The sequence below is a fragment of the Ornithorhynchus anatinus genome, chromosome 2 (assembly GCF_004115215.2).
Source record: "Ornithorhynchus anatinus isolate Pmale09 chromosome 2, mOrnAna1.pri.v4, whole genome shotgun sequence".
NCBI lineage: Eukaryota > Metazoa > Chordata > Mammalia > Monotremata > Ornithorhynchidae > Ornithorhynchus > Ornithorhynchus anatinus.
Window position 1 is genome coordinate 45,524,749 of NC_041729.1, and position 22,911 is coordinate 45,547,659.

A 22,911-nucleotide genomic window follows, 5' to 3' on the forward strand; every position below is an offset into this window, starting at 1 on the left:
ACTCTGTTTCCCTCTCAAAGTCTCCTAATGATTCCTCCCTCTCCTTTGCCTGCCTCTGACATTGCCTGGAATCCTCTCCACTGTCAAAGGCACCCTGATGTTCCTTCTCCTACAATCCTTCCCTTTTTCATGGTACCTGGTAAGTGCTTACTATGTGCTAAGCAGTGGGGTATATCCATGATAATCAGGTTGGACAAAGTCTCTGTTCCACATGGGGTCTGCAGTCTGAGTTGGAGGGAGGGGGATTTATTTCCTATTTTACAAATGTGATAACTGAGTAACCGAGAAATTCAGTGACTTCCCAAGGTCGTGTGGCAGGCAAATGATGGTGCCGGAATTAGAATCCAGGCCCAGGCTCTGTCCACTAGGCCACACTACTTCACTGATTAATTCCCGACCCCCTCGACCCTCCACCAAGATAACACTGGGGAATTTATACCAGGGAGGCAGCACGACCCAGTGAAAAGAGCATGGGACTGTGAATCAGGAGACCTGGGTTCTAGTCCTGCCTCTGCCTCTGGCCTGTTGTTTGACCATGGACAACTTATTGAGCTTTTGTGCCACAGCTTCCTCATTTGCAAGGTGGGAATAAAAATATTTGTTCTCTCTCACCTTAAACTCAGAGCCTCATGTGGAGTAGCTGCTGTAGGTAACCTGATTATCTTTTTAATCTAACAGAGTTCTTAACATAGAAAGTGCTTAATAGATACTGTCCTTATGCCCGTCCCCAGCACTTGTGTGAATTGTCTAGTCAATTAACTTATTATTATTGCCCAATTTTTAAATATTTTAATGTTTATCTCCCCCTCCCCTTCACCATGTGTAGGCAGGGAATGTCTTTTGTACTTTCCTTAATATTTAAGGCACTGCACACGATGAGCGCTCCTAAATTCCATTACTAATTCTAATGCATGTTTAGCTTGAGGTCCATTACGGCGGCTTCATCCTTTTCTGGCAAAACTGTATGTAGTCAGTCACTTGCCATCTTATATTTGCTTCATTTTTTTTTAATGTGTACTGTTCTCCAACTAATTTTGGTCATTTTGATTTTTAACTCTGTCCTTCAACTTGCTGGCCAACCCAGCATTCAATATTCAATATTTGGATAGTTGTCAATATCCAATATTCAAACTTGTTGAATAAATGTGTTCCATTCTGTCCATCAAATGTTAAAATTACTAGGAAACATTTGGCCCACAAAGAATCTTGGAGGAACCCCACTAAATAGACTGCACCAGTGGGCATTGACCTATTGGTAATTCTTCTAGTAGAACCTTCTAATCTGTTATGCCTTCACTTCCATAAGTATTTTCCCTTTGAATTGCTGAGCACACTAAATAGGACAGAGTCAAGAAAAAGATGGCCAAAACACTCTTGTGGTCAAGCTAACAGAGGAAGCTAATTCCCATTAGACCCATGTTGGCATCATCCCAATCCTTACGTGATGTGGAAAATTCTTCACAAATAGCCATTTAGGTCAAACTAAGGAGAAAAGGGAAGCCTTCAGTATTCTATCTAGTCAAAAGAGGAATATCTGAGGTACTTGAACCATAAAACAATAGTAGTGTTTTACTTTGTCTGTACTTCACTAAGGGATTCAAGAAAGATTCTGGATTATTTTAATTAAAAACAGTTGAGCAAAGCTTAGTCAAGCTTTCAAAGGGCAGAGTTAAGTTTGGCAGAGGAAGGAAGAGAGGAGTTTGGCCGGGAAGATAGTTTTTCTAAGAACTGGAACAAAATCATTGGATTAGGCATTGCAAAAGGGTTTTAGCTTCTAAAACATGTAGCTTTGAAACCAGTTTTGACCATTACCATCAAGCAGTATTTAAGTAGGAGGTCTAATCAGCAAAAAGCTGTTAATTTACATTAACTGTTTCCCCATCAATTCTTGAGAGTCCCATCAGCTTTCCCAAATCCCAGTATACGGGGCATGGAGTGTTAAAGGGAGAGATTGGCGTAAGAGTGCACTTGGAATAAATTCTGAAATCATGCTAAAAAGATGAGGTGCTTATACACTGAAATTCATCCTAAAAGTAGAAACTATGCCTATATGCTGCCTGTGAACTTGAAATCATATTTCTTCCGAGACCTTCCCTGATCAATTTCTAATCTCCCCACTGCCACTTAAGTAATCTAAAGTCCCCCAAGTATCATATACCTATTTTCATACTCTTATTTCCTAATTGTTATTTATTTTAGTGTCTGTTACCTCTGCTAAATTGCAAGTTCCTTGAGGACAGGGATCTATCTACTGATTCTTTTGTATTCTCCCAAGCAAGGTATCAATCAAAGGAATTTGAGTGCCTACTGTGTGCAGTAAAATAAATTAAGGATATGTACATAGGTGCTGTGGGGCTCAGAATGGGGCAAATATCAAGTGTTTAAAGGCTACAGATACAATGCAAAGATGATACAATGCAAAGATGACACAAAGGAGAGTGAGTAGGGGAAATGAGGTATTAGTTGGGGGAGGCTTCTTGGAAGATATGTAATTTTAGAAGGGCTTTGTGGGGGGGGGAGTGCTCCTCTGCTCTATCTGAAGTGGGAGAAAGTTTGGGCGAGAGCGAGGGTGTGAGATAGATGAGATGGAGGTACAGTGAGTAGGTTGATATTAGAGGAGCAAAGTGGGTGCACCGGGTTGTGGTATGAAATCAGCAACATAGTGTAGGAGCGGTTGAGCTGATTTGAATGTTTTAGGGAAGCAGCGTGGCTCAGTGGAAAGAGCCTGGGCTTCGGAGTCAGAGATCATGAGTTCGACTCCCGGCTCTGCCACTTGTCAGCTGTGTGACTGTGGGCAAGTCACTTCACTTCTCTGTGCCTCAGTTACCTCATCTGTAAAATGGGGATTAACTGTGCACCTCACGTGGGACAACCTGATTACCCTGTATCTACCCCAGCGCTTAGAACAGTGCTCTGCACATAGTAAGCGCTTAAATACCAACATTATTATTATTAAAGCTGATGGTCTGATAGGGAGGTGGATGGGCGGCCACCGAAGGTTCTTGAGGAATGCAGACGTGGATTGAACACTGTAGAAAATGATCTGGGCAACAGGGAGAAGTAAGGGCTAGAGTGAGGAGAGACAGGAGGCAAGGGGTCAGGGAGTAATCTAATGCAGTAGTCTTTGTGGGATAAGATAAGTGCTTGGATCGGTATAGCAGCAGTTTCAGAGGATAGGGTGGATTTTAGAGATGCTGTGAAGGTAGAATTGACAGAATTTGGTGAAGAGATGAGTCAAATAATATCAAAGTTGTTGAGGCGGGGGTGTCTACAGTGATGGGAAACTCCAGGCAGAGGACAGGGTTTAGGTAGGAAGATGACCAGTTCTGTTTTGGACATGTCTGAAGTATCTGCAGGACCTACAGTCCTAAGAGGCTGGAGCTGGAGGGGTAGATTTGGTTCAGTGTAGCTTTAGTTGACTGCTTTGCCCACTGTAGGTGCTCACTAAATACTTTAGATTTGAATGACTGGAGCCCACTGGGAAATTTGTCTCTACCTAAAATGAATTAACCAGGGCCGCTCTTTCAAATTGTAGTCGACATACTGAGGGAAGATAGATCTCCCTATTTGCCTGCAGATCATACCGGAAGTAAAAATCTGGCCATTCTTTTAGTGGTGTTACCAACTTGTTCTAAGGACATCGTTAGTCCCTGGAAGGATAAGAACACACTCCACGTACTAATGTACCATATCATCTTTTCTTGTTCCCCTCCCCTCTGTTAGGATCAGTTTGATCCCAGCTTTTCTTAAGCATGTGGTGCTTTTACCACCCCTGCTTAGACAATTCCAAGCATGGTGGTTCTAGTGGTGTTGGGTGTTCCTTGATTGTCAAATGGGTATCTGCCCTGGGTCTCAGTGCCTCTAAAGGGAAAAACTGAGGCCAGGAGATAAAGCTTCAAAAGGAAACAGGTAAGAACTTAATTTTCCTTTAGTCATTCCTAAACTTAAACCAAGTTCTCATGCTATTACTAGGTTGGAGGAACGTATGGTAAGGATATAAACTCCAGGGTGAAAGACGAACCAATCGCCGTATGTAAAACTTTCAATCCACTTTAGTTTCAAGCTTTGTCTATTACCTTGTTTCACTTATAAGATGAGAGGCATTTTACTGAGCTTTAATTCCCTTGAGTGTTTTGTGTTTTAATCCACTCAAGGCTGAGGTTATTGCTTTATGCAATTGAGCAACCCTTTTTATTTAAGCTTTCCTTGAAGAGTAATGATTTTCCAACCTATTTTTTTTTAAAGTGGCTGTGAAGCTGCTATTCCCTCCTTTAAAAACAAATAAAAATGAATGGATGGGATTACTTTAAAGATTCATGGAATGACTCATCTCCTGGCAAGTGGGAGATGCTAATAGGAAAGTAACTTGAACAGGTTGCGAACCCAAAGATTACCAAAAATTAGACACTTTAAAAGCTTGGAAATGGCTATATTAACATCTTTGCTTGACCTCCCCTCTTTTTCCCCTTTGGTGTCCTGGTTATGGTGATATTGACCTGTTATGGGTGATACTGGGTTTTGAGTGCTTAACTGTGCTGGTGTGGTTAAACTCTTCTAACAATGCTTTGAAATAATATGTAATCAGCAAGTGCTGAAATACTGCATTGATGATTCTTGGACAAGTCTGTGCATGCGCGTGCACTTGGTTTTGTTTTTTTTTTAAAGATGACTGATAGAATGCCAGTATTTGTTTAGGATTTTCCTTTTGGGTACATCATTTTTGTTGGATGATTGTAGGTGACATTTTGGGTCAACTGAACTTGGTTTGACATCTTGCCTTTATCTCCCTCAATCCATTTCAGCAGTCATGACCATTCTGGCATTTTCTCCCAAGTGGCTCTTTAAATAATTTGCATTTATAGTGAGTGCACCTCTTCATTGGTCATTCTACTGGAGGTATTCCTCCTTAACAGTTTGGAGCGACTACCTTTTCAATTCAAATAGTAGTCTCTCAGACCTCTAACACACTAAGTGATAGGGTGAAGGAAGAATCCATGCTGTGAAATGGATAAAAATTGAATTTTGACTATCACTCCTTTAGTATGATGGAAAAGAGCCCTAATTATATTTATTTATGCACATTTGGGGCTTTCTAGGATCTACCTGAAGTGGAGGAAAAACTGAAATAGAAAGTTTGTAAATGTTCGTAGTAAATAACCCTGTGCAAGGAGGTGCTTGTTGGTAGCCTGAGAGCTGTGTGGTACATGAGTTTTTAAGAGGATTTAACTTCCAAGAAAAGGAAGGGCAAGAGTATGACAAATATTTGACTCTTTCTTGTGTTACTTCTCTTGCCTTCAGAAATGATAAAGGCTCTGAACTTTGTGACTTGGGACTGAAATAACTTTGTTCATTTGTGGCCTGAAAAGTGAGCTGTGGAGGAATTTTATATCTTCCTCCCTACACCAACTTGTCTTTAGACAGGCAGAACATTTCAGAGACCTTCTATTATACCTCTAAAGCTTTCTGGGAGGATTTTAAGGTTTTAAATGTTGAGTGGTGCTTGCTGCAAACAGAGTTTTAGTGATTGGATTTAATACAGTCTCAGTGTTTTCTTTTGTTTTTTTATAGGATGTGTTCTTAATTTGCTTTTCCCTTGTGAGTCCTGCATCATTTGAAAATGTTCGTGCTAAGGTAAGGTATTACTGCCTTTTGCCAGTATTTCAGGGTAAAGACTGGATGTGTTTAGCTATTATTATTGTTAAGTGCCATCGAGCATTTTGGATTCATGGCAACTCTGATATATTTTCTCCAGAATATCCTATCTTCTTCCCTAATACGTAACCTTGCTAATGGTTCTTCCATTATCGATGTTATGGTTTCTATCTGTCTAGCTGCTGGTATGCCTCTTTCCCATTTTCCCTGGACTTTTCCTAGCATTAGTATCTTCTCCAGAGAATTAGTCCTCTTGATTTATGTGTCCAAAATATGCTGAGTGGAGTCATTTGGCCTTCCAAAGACCACCTTGGCTTAATTTCCTCCAAAATCCATTTGTTTTTCAGACAGCCCATGGTATATGCGAAAGCATTGATGCTTTTTCTGTCCTGTTTTTTCACTGTCCAGCTTTTTGGAGCCATACATTGTCACTGGAAACACCATAGAACTGACAACTTATATTTCTGTGGCAATTTAATCAGCACATTTCATGACTTTTTCCAGGCTCTTATAGCAAATCTTCCACATATTTGACTGCTACCTTTGTTATTGAGTATCGATCCCAGGAGAGAAAAATTGTCAACTATTTCAGTCTTCTCTCTGTCTACTACAAATGTGTTTCAGCTACTCAGTAGCAATTCCCAATGGAAACCAAAAAAAAAGTGCTTATTTCAAGAGGTCTGGCATATGAACTTCATTTCATCAGTAGAGAAGCCCTACCTCAATCCAAAAAAGTCATTATGCTCATTAAAAGCTGCCTGAGGTGAGACAGAACCCTCTTATCATGCCCTCAGATGTGGGGGTAAATTAGGTTTGGGTGCCTGTAGTTAAAGGTTAAGAGGACTCCTCAGTGTGGCAGACAGGGAAAGGTAGGAGGTATGGTAAAAAGTAGCTACAAATGAGAGAGAGAGACTTTGCTTCTTTGACAAGTGAGTTTTATGATCTCAAGGTAAAATCTCTCATCATTTCTTATTCTAGTGGTATCCTGAAGTGCGACATCACTGCCCCAATACTCCCATCATCCTCGTGGGCACCAAGCTTGACCTTAGAGATGATAAAGACACGATTGAGAAACTGAAGGAAAAGAAATTAACTCCGATTACCTACCCTCAAGGTCTAGCCATGGCAAAGGAGATTGGTATGAATTCTGACTGCTCACACTTGTGTTTCCTATCCTGAATTGCCCCTTGAATTTGTCATTGAGCCTTTTGCTATATTGTCCTGCCAACTGGAATTGGCTTTCAGGTATTTGGTATTTGAACACTGAAAAGCTTGCATGTGCGGTGGGGGGAGTGCTATGCCGGACTGATTGGCTAGTCATGATGAGTAAGGGTTTGTTTAATGTTAACTTCCTGACTTTCTTATAGGTGCAGTAAAATATCTGGAATGCTCAGCACTCACACAGCGAGGCCTCAAGACAGTGTTCGATGAAGCTATTAGAGCAGTTCTCTGCCCACCCCCTGTCAAGAAGAGGAAGAGAAAATGCCTGCTATTGTGAATGTTACAGCCCTGCCCCACTTTGAACCTTGTAAGCTTTGCTTAAAACAGTGGAGCCTTTACCCTCAATGCCAAGTTTTTTGTTATGAATTAGTTTTCTTCCATAAAATCACTTTGAACCAATTTCATGGTTTTGTTTAAAGGTAAGAACTTGATTTCGTATTCTACTAAAACTAAATCCTCAAATGACAAGCCTTATTTTTCAGAAGCCCTATTCTTGCTCAGATTAAGTGTTGCCAAAATATCCACTGAACTAAGTTGCATTGTTTGTGCTGTGAACACTAAGCACTAAACTGTTTAAAGACCATTGTCTTTAAGAAGACTGTTTAATTTTCTGATATTAGGAAATGCAAAAACTTTCTAAGTAGTTTTTCAGATATGTAAAACAATACAGTATCCATACTGAAATGTTGCAATTTAATGCATCCAATAATTTATCAACCCACGTTCATTATCTAACCATGTACTGTATATCAGAATGGAATGAGTATAACAATATAGTAGTCTCCATATTAATCTGTTTGATTTCACACTTAAAAATCCTCCTAAGCATTGGTTTTCTAGCTCTTGCTGTGATTTTTAAACAAAAATCCCATTCATTATTTTTCTTTAATGAAGTATTCTTTCCCTAATAGTGTTTTGGGTTGGGTTAAGTGAACTACTTGGTTTGATTAAAGATATGACAGTATTTCCACAGGCTAATGGAGCTGATATTAAGTACACTACATTCTATGCTGAATAGCTGAGAACAGAATAAATCTGTCACAAGTAAAAAAAAAAAAAAAGCAAACAGTTAATTTCTGTCAAATGCAGTAGATGATAAAGAAAGGTTGGTGTTATTAGATAAGTGTTTTGTTTCTAAACGATAACTTTTTAATTATTTTTCCCTTCTCCCCCCAAAGTAGGGCATTCATTTAATACAATTTTTGAACTGGTCATTCCCACAGGTGTTTAAACTTAGTAAATGCTTTCTCTCATAGCATCTTTTCTTACTGAGCAATATAACCCCTTGTATTTTAAAAATCTTTCTGAAATGTATTCCAATTTTGCATTTTTGTAGATTAGAAAGAGCGCATTCTTTTCACGTTTTGTTCGAGCTACTAAATGCTTTCTTTAGTCTTCTAGTAACTAGGTGTAAAAATCATGTGATGCAGCTTTATAGGACTTAATGATTTTTTTTATACTTTAGATATTCTAAAACTTTGAACCTTCTTAAACATCACTGTTTTTTGCCAGATTACCAACCCTGTAACTTTACTAATATTGACCTTGTTCTTTACCTCACCTACATGTACACATGCATTCTATTGCTTTTCCTAGTAATGGTACCTTGGTCTGTGAGGTTCTGTAAACTTAGTGCTAGTGCTAACAACGTTCTCTCCATCTGAAACACTGGCAAGGATACACAATGTTGAACTACAACCTTTCAACCACTAGAACAAAATTTTAAAACTGACAGTTGCAAAATCGTGGAGTGTTTTTACATTGATCTTTTGCTAATGCAATTAGCAGTATGTTTTGCATGTATGACTTAATAAATCCTTGAATCACATGAATAGGAGTGGTATTTGAATTTCTGAAAGAACGCCTGTGAACAGTCTCCAGTTCGTGTGTGTTAAGTTTCATTTGAGGAATGTATTTAAATGGACTTTTGTCCATTTCTTTGACCTTTTTTTTGCCTGTTTTAGTCCTGGATCCTGTATAGTTTCAAAGGTGGCAAGACCCAATTGTCTTTTCAGGAAGGTCACAGAACAATGAATGTCAACACTGCTCATCTCTGTACAGTGGAAGGTAGTGGAGGAAAAAATTCTTTTTAGGAATGAGCTTTAAAGGTGAGGAAAATTGAGAATTTCAAACCTATACAGGGAAGCTGGAGTGATAGTCTGATTCCTGGTAAAAGGATTAGTTATAAATGTCTGCTCTGGAGTGGTGAGAGGAAAGACATTCCAAGTTTTTATGAATGTTGTAGGCAATATAATAGTAATTGTGGTATCTGTTAAGTGCTTACTGTTATGCCAAGCATTGTGGTAAATACCAGATAATCAGATTAAACAGAGTCCTACTTCACATCCCAGAATTTAAAACAGAGACTTTAGTGTGAATAATCTGGGCCTAAAGCTCCAATGGAAGTTATATCTAAGAAGCTGAAGAAACATGGCTATTGGTACTAGTGGAGTGACTAAGAAGAAATTGTGTATCTCCTCTCAGCATGCAGGTAACACAGCACTTATTACTTTTTAGAGGGCTTGGTGTGGTTGAATAGAAAGAGATGTCATTCAAAAAAGACTTAAAATATTTCCCTTAACATAGTTATTAGAATGCATTTTATATATTAAAAGAAAAACTCCACCAGCTGATACTCTCCCATTGTGCAAAAAAGTGACCGACTAAACTGGTGAAGGCTGAACAGTCTTGAACATGATCCTAGTACTAAAAATCAACTCACTCACCTCCATATTTAAGATGATGGTGGCTCCTGCCAGTGGAAACTCAGGAAATCTCCCAGGCCAAAATTAACAGATTCCTGGTACATGTACCCCAGTGGGAGGGTAAAGACATTCAAGGAAGAGGGCAAGTGGTATGCTCTCTCGTGGTCCTTTTGAGATCTCTTACCATGATTTGTGACACCTGTGAAGTATTTCCTTTACTTCAGAAGTGAGTACACTGCTATCTGTGTGCAAGTGGAGAGCCTGTGGAATACTATTACAAATGAATAGAGCAACTGTTTATAATCCATTTCATAAACATTCAGAGAGGATTAGGGGCATCAGAAACCTATCACTTCCTCTCTCCCACTCCATGCATCCAAATTATACAACTCAAACATAAGATTTTCACTAAAATGAAAGTTATCACTATTATAAAATCATCATTCCTAGTACAATTTAAAATTTCCCTTTTTATTTTAAAAGCAGTTGAAACAATAGGGATAAAACTTAACTTGACCACACCATTCTGGATTTCTTAATCCTCTGTTCAAAAAGAGTTGTTAAACTTTGCCTGCATCTATTTTGTCCCAACCCAGTGAGGATGGGAAGAAGGTAAGACAGAATATGCAGGAGTCCTTTATTTGATCTATCACTTGCACAACTATGAAGGAGTAAAGGTTCAAAACTTAAGAGCTCTACGACTTTTTCCTCAATTCCAGCTTTCTGCGCACCAACTCATTTTAAAGTTAGTCAATTCAGAATTTGTATGCTTTTCTTTGTTTACAGTGACAGTATAAACACACTCAAACCAAATGCTTTATTGATTATGTTGTGAATTAAGCATTCATTTAACTTCAAAAACAGATTCTGTAGAAAAGGGCATCACTGAACAGAACTAAAGACAAGAAAAAAAATTCCACAGGCTAGAATATAACATTCAAGAGGAAAAATCACAATACCAGTCATTTCAATGTGGAAACTTGTAAACGTGAAAATAAGAGATCCAAGTCAAACATTCTGGCAAAGGTTCCAGGGAGGAGGGGGTTAGTGCCATCCTGCACTCTACACTTTGAGGTAGCATAACTTTCCTGCACCACCAATACCTACTGTTTTCTTATAGTTTAATGGCCTTGGACCTTCGTTTATCTGCTGTGAACTCTAAGCTAAATTTCAAAGTTACCAAATTCATTTCTAGAAGGTCTCTACTTAAAGAACTCAATCCCCTCCCCCTTGAACCCCACTTCCAAGATGCTAGGTCAGTACTTTCCTCTGGGCCCAGTTACGGGAAAACCCAGTGAGCGTTAAGAGCCTTTAACCCATCATTGGGGTGGGGAAGAGGAATATTTGCTCCTTTGTTCTTTGCACAATTAAATGCAATTTAAGTATACATTCTTGAACCAGAATATATTGCACAGTAATAACCTGGAGGGAAAACAGTCAAACAGGCAGTTTCTAGGAGCACAAACTTTGCCTGTCAGGGCATGTTTGAGTGAGGCAATACCTGCAAAAAATAGTGCAATTAAAAATAGCTGTTAACTATAGTTCTAAACTTCAGGAATGTCTCCTGGTTTTCAGTTATACCTACACTCAGTAAAGGACCCGCTTGCTTGCAGGTTGCCGGTTGTGTGAAGCGGCAGCTCGGCCCATATCAACTGAGAAAGCATGATCTTCCACACCATAAGGTCTTTCTTTACACCGTGAATTCCAAAAAGCTTTTCCAGGAGCACTACTCTATCTGGAGGTCAAAAAAATCCATTCCGTTTCTCCTACCTGATTCACTTCACCAGCCCTTGTCCCCTGGCACAGGTAATACAGAAGTTTAGAAGAACTTAAATAACCACTAGCTTCCAACTGCTGCAAGACCCATTTTCTATCAGGCATAAAGAAAATTGAGTATTAAAGCCAGCACAGAGTCAGTTGTCCCTAGAATATTTTGAAAAAATGATCTTGCTTTCCAGAACCTGTGGCTATGCCACATTGGTATTAAAGTCTTCCTGTGGTGGACAAGAAATACAAGTCGCTCTCTCTGAGACCACGCTATCTAAAGCTCTAATCAGGATATCTGGCATGTGGTCTGTCAGCATCTTGGGACCTATAAGGATTTTGCTGAACTCTGCTTCACTAGACCATTTCGCATTATATCTAGAAGTAGAACAGCAACAAGGCCTGGAGAGAGAAAACAAAAGAGACGCTGAAATAAGCTGCCCTGGAGTTATACTGAAAAAAAAATAGAAATCTTGACTTTGCCGCAAGTCTGGGGGCTATTGGTCTTGATGGCCAACGACCCTTATGTCACTGTCAATTCCTGACAGTCTAAATAATTTCAGACAAATTAGGCACACATATAGGTCATTTGCCATACTCACCTTCCCGCACTGTTTTCTTCTACAAGATGGATGATTCTTCCAGGAGGATATAAATGGGGATACCGAGGTGGGGAGTCTGGAAGCGATTCCTCAAAAAAACTATAACAAGGTGACTGATGAGTCAGTAAGCTTTGCTCTCCCAAGAGAGGCTGGGTTAGATCTTCCTGGTTAGTTCCATCCAGCTCAGTGGGAAAATTATCTGGATCTCCTCCAAACAATTCATACCAACAGCCACGCAACAGAATCTTGTACTGAGATGAAATGAAAAAAAGGCAAAATAATTATTCGGTGCAATGAATGTTTTTGGAGATTGTAAAAAAATGCCAGGGTGGTGATAGTGCCAGTCATACCTCGAGTACCATATTGAGGTTTGCCAAGAGGTTTCACTCTCAAGGTAAACCTCATACCAAAGGTAAATGCCAAATTAACTTCCATTATCCCATCAACTGCCTTCCATTCTACTACAAGTTTACTTTTGCAAAGACCAGGCAAAAGTGAAATGATGTCCTAGTATGTGTTTAATTAAAAATTCATTAAGGCAAATCTCCCTTAAGTCTGGAAGGTTTTTTTTGTGTTTCATTTTTAAAAATGACCACTCTGACCACTTTTACCTAGTTCTGCTTCCCAGATTAATCTCCAATGACAAAATGGGAGGCTATGTAGACAAGGGAGAAGCAATACATGTATTCTGTCCAGCCGTCAGTATGGGTTTTCTTTCGGTCATTTGGGATCTCCTCATTAATAAACTGAGAAAGAATGGTTCTGATGGGAAGGTGACCAGCTGGCTCGAGGATCACACCTAAAAGGTCAGTTAAGCAACTCAAAGACAAATAGAGATGGGGAGACTATCTAGTGATGCTCTAATCACTATCTAATCACTATGATGGTATTGAATGCCTGTTTATCAGCTCTGCAGTTAATAATAATAATTGTATTTGTTAAGCATTTACTATGTGCCAGGCACTATACTAAGCCCTGGGGTGGATACAAGCAAATCAAGTTGGACACAGTCCCCATCCCACATGGGGCTCACAGTCTCATTCCCCGTTTTCAGATGAGATAACTGAGGCACAGAGAAGTGAAGTGACTTGCCTAAGGTCACAGCAGACCTTAGGAAGAGTCGGGATTAAAACCCACAAGCTTCTGACTCCCAGGCCCTTGCTCTGTCCCTATGACATGCTGCTTTCTTGAATAAGAACTCCTTGACTATCAGGGTTTAGTTATTCACTCACTTGGAGGCAGAAACTGAATTGGGTGATGAACTCTCTACTTCTATGCCTTCTGCCATCCTATATATATATTATTTCCAAAGCCATAGAGGGAGAGTGCTGTGAGGGGTGATCAATCTATTCTTGGTAGCTCTAACATGCTAAAACTTTTGTTTCCCCAACTATTCCTGGTTCACAAACCCTGCTCAAGTTTGCTGGCTGTGACCGTCTGGAAATCCAGGAGAATAAGTGAGGGCGCTTTTCTCATTTCAGGGCTGAAATAATTTCCCTTTAATTTTGCTGATAACATTACCTTGGGCTTATTACAGTGGGCTATCACCCGTAATATACTCCTCTTCAGGTCTTCCAGGTTAGTCACACTTAACCTATTTGACAAAGAAAACTACGGTGAGACTGAGACTTACTACTGTAGAACCCCGAGTCTGGCATTGGCCAAAAGCAGCCGGCCGCCTCACCTGGGAATAACGTCCTTTCCGAGTACGAGTGAAACAATAAAGCTCTTAGAGAATTCGTACAGGGATTTGCTAAAAAAAAAAATATTAAAAAACAAATTAGTTTTCTGATTATCACTACCACTTCCCAACAACCTCAAAGAATCAAAGTAAGCTTACAGATGTCACTTGGTCCCAGGCTACTTATCACTATATCTCTGCATTTTAAAATGCCACCATGGTTACCCATGGGTGCAAGTACAGCTGAAAAGGCCAAGGGAGGGTTCTTACCACAACTTGCCAGAAACTCACACAATCACATTTGCTGAGCGCAGAGTACTTACTAAGTGCTTGGGAGAGGGAGAGTACAGTGTAACAAACACATTACCTGCCCACAACAAGCTTTTAGAGCCTCAAGCTTACAGTCCCCAAACAGACTGTGTTCCTTGTTGCTCTGACATGTTTCTGGCAATGGCACTAAAGTCTTTACTTCAGTCACAAAGCATCTCTAATTCTACAGTAACCTAGGAGGGCCAATTTAGAGAAGCAGCATGGCCTAGTGGATAGACCACACCCTGGGAGTTAGAAGGACCTGGGATCTAATCCCATTCCACCACTTGTCTGCTGTGTGATCTTGGGCAAGTCGCTTAACTTCTCTATGTCTCAGTTACCTCTTCTGTTAAATGGGGATTAAGACTATGAGACATGAACTGTGTCCAACCTGATTACTTTGTATCTACCCCAGCACTTAGAACAGTCTCTGGCACAGAGTATATGCTTAACAAATAGCATTAAAGAAAACAAAAAAAATTCCAAGCAATGGCTCTTCTCTAGACATAAGCTCATATACTATGGGTAGGGAATGTGGCTGTTTACTGTTGTATGGTACTCTCCCAAGTGCTTAGTACAGTGCTCTGCACACAATAAGCACTGTAAATATGACAATGAATGAAATACATGCTTATGTTCTATTGAAGCAATAGATGGAACCAAATACCCAGAAGCGTTCAGGTTCCAGGTCAGTGGTTAACCTTCCCTAATAGAAAGATTCAGCTAATCTTGGAAGCCTCCCAGGTTAATCTGCTGTGACAATTCTACTGCGCCTTTTTATAAAATGCAGCACCTTTCTATAAAATGCAGCACCTACACATCGGCTCTTCTAACAAACATACCACTATTCAGAAAAGATCCAGACAATTAAAATGCCACTCACCACCTGAGTAGCGATTAGCCCTCCAAGTATTATTTACATAAAGCCAAGTGTCAAATCAAATAATTGAGTGCTTATTGTGTGCAGAACTATAATAAGCACTTTGGAGAGTACAATATAACAATAAGCACCCTGCAAACAGTCTAATTCAAGAATGCTGGTTTAATCTTTCCCCAACTACAAAGTAAATTTCTACGTTTTATTCAATATCTGCCTTGAAAGGGAATAGGAAAGAAGGATGATTTCTATGCCAAAAGAGGAAATTTCAACGTGACAGTAGGAAATGATGTATTTCTGCATTAACAAATATACACAATTACCTTAGCAGTCCTCTGGGAGGGGAAAAGGCATAACACTTGAGTCCCGGGTAAGAAGTTTTGAGCATGATGGCTAACACAGCGGCTGCTCCGGCCCCCAGGCTATGACCTACTATGACCAGTTGGTACTCCTGGAACAAACAAAAAGGCAGAATCAGGGTTGAAGGACAAACTGCTCCCATTTTTATGGTGTCTGATACTTCTGAGCCAACATTCCTTGTTACAGAGGACTACGTTTTTGTTATAAATAGTAAACTGCAACTCACCGGTGCAATGCTGAAAGCCTGGCTCAAAATCCCATCATTGATTAGCTTTCGGTGAACATAACGGGCTGCTTGAGAGATCCCCTGAAAACCGGAGGAGAGAAAGAGGTTAGTGAACCCCCTGAGGAGGATCGGGTGGTAAACGGTTAAATTAAAAACCACAAATCCTTCCACCCAGCCTTATGGCTGACAAAGGGCACTCAGCCATACACTTCAACAAGTCCAAGTGTAAGGGTGAAATTGTACTGCAAATAAACGTTATTACAAAGAACTCCCTTCAAGGAAATATTTTCACAGCTGACTGGCCTTAAGTACAAGTCATTTCCGATCCCATAAAAAGCCACAAAACAGTACAATCAAAGATTTCACTGGGTTTCATGGTTCATTATGATTATGTTGTACGGTAATAGAACCTTAAATATTTTGTAGTTATGGTTGGTTGGGTGCTGTGCTGAAGAGCACTTGCCAATTATATTCCTTCTTCTGAAACGGGCACATCAACTTATTTTTGGGTCCTGAGTGTCCAGGGAGGGGAAGGCAAAGGAAGTTGCTGGTATAAAGAACAGTGCAAACCCCACCCCATCCCTCAAGACACACGCAACCCAGGCCTGTGGGCCCCCAGCTCAACTTCGGAGTCCATGAAAAATGAAGAGAATTGGGATCTAGGATGGCCAAATCCCACACCCGGCACAGCCCCGAAACCTCCACGTCCCGTACAGTTGCTCCTCTCTAATGCCGCTATGGAAGCAGAGGCAGAGCAGGCTCCGGGCCCACAGCCTGAGCCCCCACACACTTGGGGATGGTTCCTAGGCCAGTAGCTGCCTAGGGACAGCACAGACAGTGAGGCTAGTACTAAATGAGACTGTCACATGCCGATTCTCGGCCGGCCCTATGCTGTGCTCTTCAGGGTCCTGGTACCCACAGAGGGCCTCTTCGGATGTCCCGCTGAACGGTCTGGGTGGCGGTACCGGTAGTGTTGTTAAGCATGATATTTCACACAAAGAAGTCCGTGGGTGCTCGATGGGGCCGCCAACATGCAGGGCACAAGGACAACCGCACAGTGGCAAGGCAAGAGGGACGCGGGACCGTCTTTCCCGGTCGAGCCGGACCCTACCGGGCCCTCCCAAAAGAGCTTTAGGTATCGGGCCCCGTTTCTCTCTCGGTTCCAGCCGGGTTTGGTATTGTCCACCTGGCGGACTTTAGGTGTCTTCCCTTACGGTCCCATTTTGTGTTGCTCTAGGGGTCCCGGGGTCATTCTAAATGAATCTACTGGGCAACTACCTCAACCCTAGGAGCTCCCCTCCTCCTTGCCCTCTGCCCAGCAGACTTCGGGATCCTAAGGCGATCATGAGTAGTTCCCTGACTTGCCAGGTATGTGATCTTGGCAAGTCATTTAACTTCTCTGTGATTCAGTTTCTTCAACGCAAAATGGGGATTAAATACCTGTTCTCCCTCCTACTAAGACTGTGAGCCCCAGGTGGGGCAAGGAACCGTGTCCAACATGATTAATCTGAATCTACCCCAGTCCTCAGAATGACCTTGACACATAGTACGTGCTTAACAAATACCATACCAATAAGCATAAATGGGCCCGAAAGCCAGCAGTACATGTCCAAGGGGACTCATTTCTTTCTCCCTAGGACCAGGCCTCAGTCTCAGCTGCATGGCTTTGGGCTCCAGTCAAATGTCTTGGGGCCGAAAGCTGTGTAGCCAAGACTCCGCAGCCTCTGTACGCACTGGGGCTCACAAAAGCTGTGAGTACAAGGCAGCTGATAGGTGGCTGGCTATAGGTTTTAATAGCAATACGAAGCCCCTCTACATGGTTCGTGTAATATAATATATATATATATATATATGTTATAGTATATAATAGTTATCATTTAGAAGACTTTGAGTATTTCCTAAAGGCTCTTAAAAGATGAAAAAGATTGAAAAGGGCTTCCTCATTCTGCAAATGCAAATTTGCTCTGCAAGCAGTCTATCCTTCATGAAAAAGCTCTGCTAGAGTTCTGCTTGGAATTTAAAGCTGACAAAGCTAATTGAAACAGCTTGGCATGACATTTCACTGTAATTAGCCTTAATCGACCTCGTGACCTGAAGCTGCACTGCCTGTCAAAGGATAGGCAATGCCTCCTGGTCTGGGAAACCCATAGTCTCCATGATTAACGGCTTCTGTTTCTTTGATTGTAATCGGTGTAAATGAACATTAACATTTTGAGCTAATACAACTGCTAATCAAATAAACCAAATCCATAAATGGACAGGGAACATTTCTGCTACTTCTGTTGTGCTGTATTCTTCCAAGCTCTTAGTACAGTGCTCTGCACATAGTAAGCACTTAGCAAATACAACTGATTGATTCAAGCACATACGGACTTGGTTTACTTGATTAACGGTAACAGTATACTCATTCAATCGCATTTATTGAGCGCTTCCTGTGTTGAGACCACCGTATTAAGTGCTTGGGAGAGTACAATACAACAATAAACAGACACATTCCCTGCCCACAACAAGTTTACAGTCTAGAAGCGGGAGAGACAGACATTAACAGAAATAAATTACAGATATGTACTTAAGTGCTGTAGGGCTGGGAAGTGGGAAGAACAAAGGGAGCAAGTCAGGATGACAAAGAAGGGAGTGGGAGGTGAGGAAAAGTGGGGCTTAGTCAGGGAAGGCCTCTTGGAGGAGATGTGCCTTCAATAAGGCTTTGAAGGGGGCAGAGTTTTGTCTTTTGGATTTGAGGAGGGAGGGCATTCCAGCCAGAGGCAGGATGTGGGCGAGGGGTCGGCAGCAAGCTACACACCATATGCACATGACAAAATGGAAAAAGAATAGAGAAGTAGGTCTGCTGATGCCTATTCTGGTTTCTTTTGCCTAAGAAACCTCTTTGAGCAAATCACACCAAGTTCCTGGCTCTTCATTGCTGACTACCAATTGTCACTCTTTTGTGGCAGGACAGTAGAAAGATACTTTTCTTCCCAAATACAGGATTCGCCTAAAAGTCACTCATTACAGGTATCTGACAATATATTTTTATTCTTCCTCTAACCAGACCACCCCCTCCAGGGAACTTCTCTCCTTTGATAAACTACAACACAAGGATTTAGGATTTACTTGCCCCTTGCAGATAGTCTTCATTCGTTCATTCATTCAAGAGAACATAATGAGAGCCTCACAGCTATGCTGGGTGGGGGGTGGACATATGAGGAGAATGACCAACAGCAGGCTATCCAAACAGCCGCTGTATGGAGAGTTGAAACTGGGAAACCAAGTATGGAGGGCAGAGGAAACATTTTAAGGAAATGGTATAACAAAGTCTCAGATAATGTCACATCCCAGCAGAAAGCTGCAAGTCAGTTGTCAGGGCTAGGCTAGCACAACAAACCATTATCAAGAAAAGAAGTGGCTCTTTTTGAACTAAAGCTTTATAAAAAACTGGAAACAAGGACATATAAGAGAAAACACCACCAGGCAGTACTAACATTATTAAGCATGAAAAAATGAAGGGTACTCTTTTTGTGTGCTCAGTGTGAGTGGGACCATAAGCCCCACGTTGGTCTTTTCGACCATTTACACATTCAACAATGAATTTTCATCATTAGTGGTGTCTTCAAATATCAATCAGTAGCATTTATTGAATGCTTACTGGGGCAGAGCATTATACTAAGTGCTTGGGGGAGTATAATACAACAGAATTAGTAGACATGTTTCCTGCCCATGACAATCTTATAGTCTTGAGGATGGAAGGCAGCTATTTATTATTGAGCACCTGCTGTGTGCGGAGCACTGCATTAGGAGCTCGGGCAAGTATAGCTTTTTTTTTAAAAAAAAAAAAAAGTCCCTCCCTCAAAGAACTTCCATTACTCATGGACACTACTGTCCCTGAGTGAATTCCTTCTGAGGAATTCCTTCCACTAGACTGAAAGCTGGTTATGGGCAGGGAACATGTCCACTAATTCTGTTTTGTCTGTCTCTCCCAGGGGCTTAGTAAGCACTCAAATACCACTTATTGATTGAGTCTGGGTGTTGGGTCTTCTAAGTTAACTCCCTATATCTACACACAGTCAACCATGGGCAGAGGTAAAAATAAATCAGTGCTCTTGGAAAAAGGATTCTGCTAAAAAATGATTGCTGGTATGGGCAATCCAATAAATCATCTGGAAGCTTCAAGCCACTCTGTGGAGGCCAGATTTCACAATGACCCGGGTGACGCCCGCAAAGCTTAGTGAAAATGATGGCCAAGGGCAAGTAGGCTCTCTAAAAATCATAGTAATAATAATAATAAAATACCATGTGCCTAACACTGTACTGTGGTAGATAACTTCTTGTGGGCAGGGAATGTGTCTGTGCTTTGTTGCACTCGCCCAAGTGCTTAGTATAGTGCTCTGCACACAGTAAGCACTCAACAAATACGATTGAATGAATGAATTAATACAAGATAACCAGGACAAACACAGTGTTTGTCTCCCTGGGGCTCACACTCTTACCTTCATCTAGTCTGGTGTTTGTTCTCCTGCAGGGACCATTAATGATTTCACCTCCTCCCCTCTACCGTTGCCTTTGGTTTTCTGATGGTGTGCACTGTCTCCGCCTGCAAGTCGGGCAAAGGGCTGGCAGAGGACATGGGGGAGGCACAAAGTAACTGCTCCAAAGAGGGTCTACCCCACCAGGGGGACTGGAGGGGAGTATTTCTGGGGAGACGTGGGCTGGACTCCAGGGACATAATGCTGTTTGAGGTGGGCAAGAGGGGTTGGTCCAGCCCTACAACTTTTGGTAGTACCCAAATTGCAGTTCTGTTTCCACACACCATAGCCCAGACCTCACCCTGCAGAGAGCGGGGATGAGCTGCTCTCAGGGGACAGGAGAACTTGGCTTGTATGGTGTCAGAAGTTTACAGGATGGATTTTTTTTTTTTTAATTTTCACTCCTGACCTCGTATATGTTTTCTCTGACCTAGAATCACACATCTGCTACTTTAATTTCTGTATTATAATCTTTGAGAGAAAGAAATGAAGTATAAACTGAGGTTTCCACAACACCTAGGCCAGAGGACAGTTTGGAAAATAGAGAATGTATGAAGTAGTTAAATTCTTGTGATCCTCAAGAAATTTTGCGGTTGCTACTAAGAAAACCCTCTTCCATCTCTCTGTCTCTCTGCAGAGATCTCTCTTGTTTCCAATTAAGCGAGGACCCAACCCCTTTTCTAAGCATCTAACTATCCTATATGCACTTTGGACACTGTTTTTAGATAAGGTCTATTGCCACACTTTTCCTTTCCAAAATGGCATGCTCAGGGAAACCTGAGCAATGGGGAGCTGACGGGGGGACTCATAAGTGTCCCTTCCCAGCTACAAGTCCCCCCAAGAATCCTGCAGCCACTGTGAAACAGAATACTGGACTGGAAATAGAACACTGTCCAACGAGCAACGGCCTGTTTGCGTTCATGTCAGTTAGGATGGGAACACTACCAAAGTGTTACATGTTGTGTTTGTCTACTTCATCTAGTTCAGACTGAATATTTCCCTAAAAGAAAAGGAAAACTCCACCGAGGTCAAATTCAGTGACCTGGGAGAGAAGGGACGAGGGATGGGTTGGGAGAATTAAGAGTAGGGAGGCTACTCGCATGTTGCTGAGAAGACATCAGGCACCAGAATCCAGAGGCAAAAGGGACCTGCCTGTCGGAGGTCATGATATTCAGGGGAAGAGGAACAAGACAGATGAAGTGAGACTCCGAGTGGAAAATAACCCAGACAATGCCATACTATTATTCAAGACTGGATTTGGGAAGAAGTGCTTTTGTTTAGAAAGGATAATGTAACCAAACATTCCTGTTTTCACCACACCTAACCAGAGCCCTTCTCAAAACAATCCCGGCTCCACTCAAACTGAAGGGGCCTGCCCCTTCAATTTTTAAAAAGATTTCCTAGATTTACTGGGGAGGTTGATCTTTCACACACTGACACCTGATATTTTTTTCTTAACAAAATAACAAAATACAATGCACTTACCTTATGTGCCATACAATCCTGCACCTCACATTCTAAATTCAGGGTTTCACTTTGTGCAGAGAGATCAGTGAGGATATCCTACAGAGAAAACACATCGAGAGTAATGAAGAGGCCATCCTGTGAGACCACAGGCTTCTATGTGTTTGTCTGCCTTTCACACTTCTTTACTTCTTTACATCTAAGTGATAGTGTTTACTGGAAGGGAATAAGCCTTCAACCTCCCACAGGTTGTAATCCACCTCAGGCAAAGCATGATGCCTGCCTCATCACAACTGTGGCAGTGTACCTCCTCTTAAAGGTTGGCTTTCATCAATATCAATATTCTTGTCATACCACAAGGAAAGGCAATTAATGAGCTTGGCCGATTCTTCCAGAAGGGCCCATAAATATCCAATTTCTCATTTTTTTATTCCCCCAAGTTTCCCCCACTGTGTCATGTTCTCCCTCTGATAACGAGAGTAAAGCTGCCCCCCAGCCGTGGCAGGGAAGGACTTTTTAGAGCAGTCAGTTTCAAGCATTTTCCCTTCCCCAGGAGAGTCACTTCATCCGATCCCCATTCCCGAGCCCCAGCAGAAGAGGACCCCCCCCGTCAGACACACACTCTACCTGGAGTGACATGGTTCCTCTTACAGCTACCACAACAGTCTCTTTCCTGTGATCCAAAGCAACTAAAAAGGGAAGCTCAAACACCTGGGAGGAAAAAAAAGAAATAAGCACAAGAGCTGAGGATTAAAACCATATTAATAATCAATCAACGGTACTTACTGAGCTCTGTATACAGAGCATTAGTCCAAGAGCTTGAGTGAGTACAATGCAACAGAGCTGTAGAAACACTCCCTGCCCACAAGGAGCTGATGGTCAGGATGGGGAGACAGACATTACAAGAATTATGGCTACATATGTAAGTGCTATGGGTCCAAGGGGAGGGTAAATATCAAATGTTTAAAGGGTACAGATTCAAAAGCATAGGCAATGCAGAGGGGAGAGGGAATAAAGGAAATGAGGGTTTAGTTGGGGAAGGCTTCTCGGAAGAGATGTGATTTTAATAAGGCTCTGAAGGCGGGGAGCATTGCAGTCTGGCACAGATGAAAAGGGAGGGAGTTCCAGGACAAATAGATGACATAGGCAAAGGGTTGGCAGAAAGACAGACAAGATCGAGGTACAGTGAGTAGATTGGTGTTAGAGGAGCAAAATGTGTGAGCTGGGATGAAGTAGGAAATTAGAGAAGCAGTGTGGCGCAGTGGAAAGAGCACGGGCTTTGGAGTCAGGGCTCATGAGTTCGAATCCCAGCTCTGCCACTTGTCAGCTGTGTGACTGTGGGCAAGTCACTTAACTTCTCTGTGCCTCAGTTCCCTCATCTGTAAAATGGGGATTAAGACTATGAGCCCCACGTGGGACAACCTGATTCCCCTGTGTTTACCCCAGCGCTTAGAACAGTGCTCTGCACATAGTAAGTGCTTAAAAAATACCAACATTATTAAATTAGCAATAAGGTAGGAGAGAAGGAAC

General features: G+C 41.6%; 2 protein-coding genes across 2 annotated transcripts in view; one reads left to right on the forward strand and one right to left on the reverse strand.

The window, feature by feature from the left end:
• Positions 1 to 8,705, forward strand: part of RAC1 (Rac family small GTPase 1) — a 29,468-nt gene extending 20,763 nt beyond the window's left edge. Inside the window, exons 4-6 of the mRNA XM_001506393.5 lie at positions 5,569 to 5,631; positions 6,631 to 6,790; positions 7,020 to 8,705. Coding sequence (XP_001506443.1) covers positions 5,569 to 5,631; positions 6,631 to 6,790; positions 7,020 to 7,150 — 354 coding nt within the window. The 3' untranslated portion in view covers positions 7,151 to 8,705. The remainder of the gene's footprint in view (positions 1 to 5,568; positions 5,632 to 6,630; positions 6,791 to 7,019) is intronic.
• A 1,498-nt stretch (positions 8,706 to 10,203) lies between these two features.
• The window catches only part of DAGLB (diacylglycerol lipase beta), a 38,879-nt gene continuing 26,171 nt past the window's right edge, over positions 10,204 to 22,911 (reverse strand). The window contains exons 8-15 of the mRNA XM_001507967.4: positions 22,009 to 22,092; positions 21,403 to 21,480; positions 15,398 to 15,478; positions 15,135 to 15,262; positions 13,629 to 13,697; positions 13,466 to 13,538; positions 11,945 to 12,195; positions 10,204 to 11,744 (exon numbers count right to left, since the gene is read on the reverse strand). Coding sequence (XP_001508017.1) covers positions 11,546 to 11,744; positions 11,945 to 12,195; positions 13,466 to 13,538; positions 13,629 to 13,697; positions 15,135 to 15,262; positions 15,398 to 15,478; positions 21,403 to 21,480; positions 22,009 to 22,092 — 963 coding nt within the window. The 3' untranslated portion in view covers positions 10,204 to 11,545. The remainder of the gene's footprint in view (positions 11,745 to 11,944; positions 12,196 to 13,465; positions 13,539 to 13,628; positions 13,698 to 15,134; positions 15,263 to 15,397; positions 15,479 to 21,402; positions 21,481 to 22,008; positions 22,093 to 22,911) is intronic.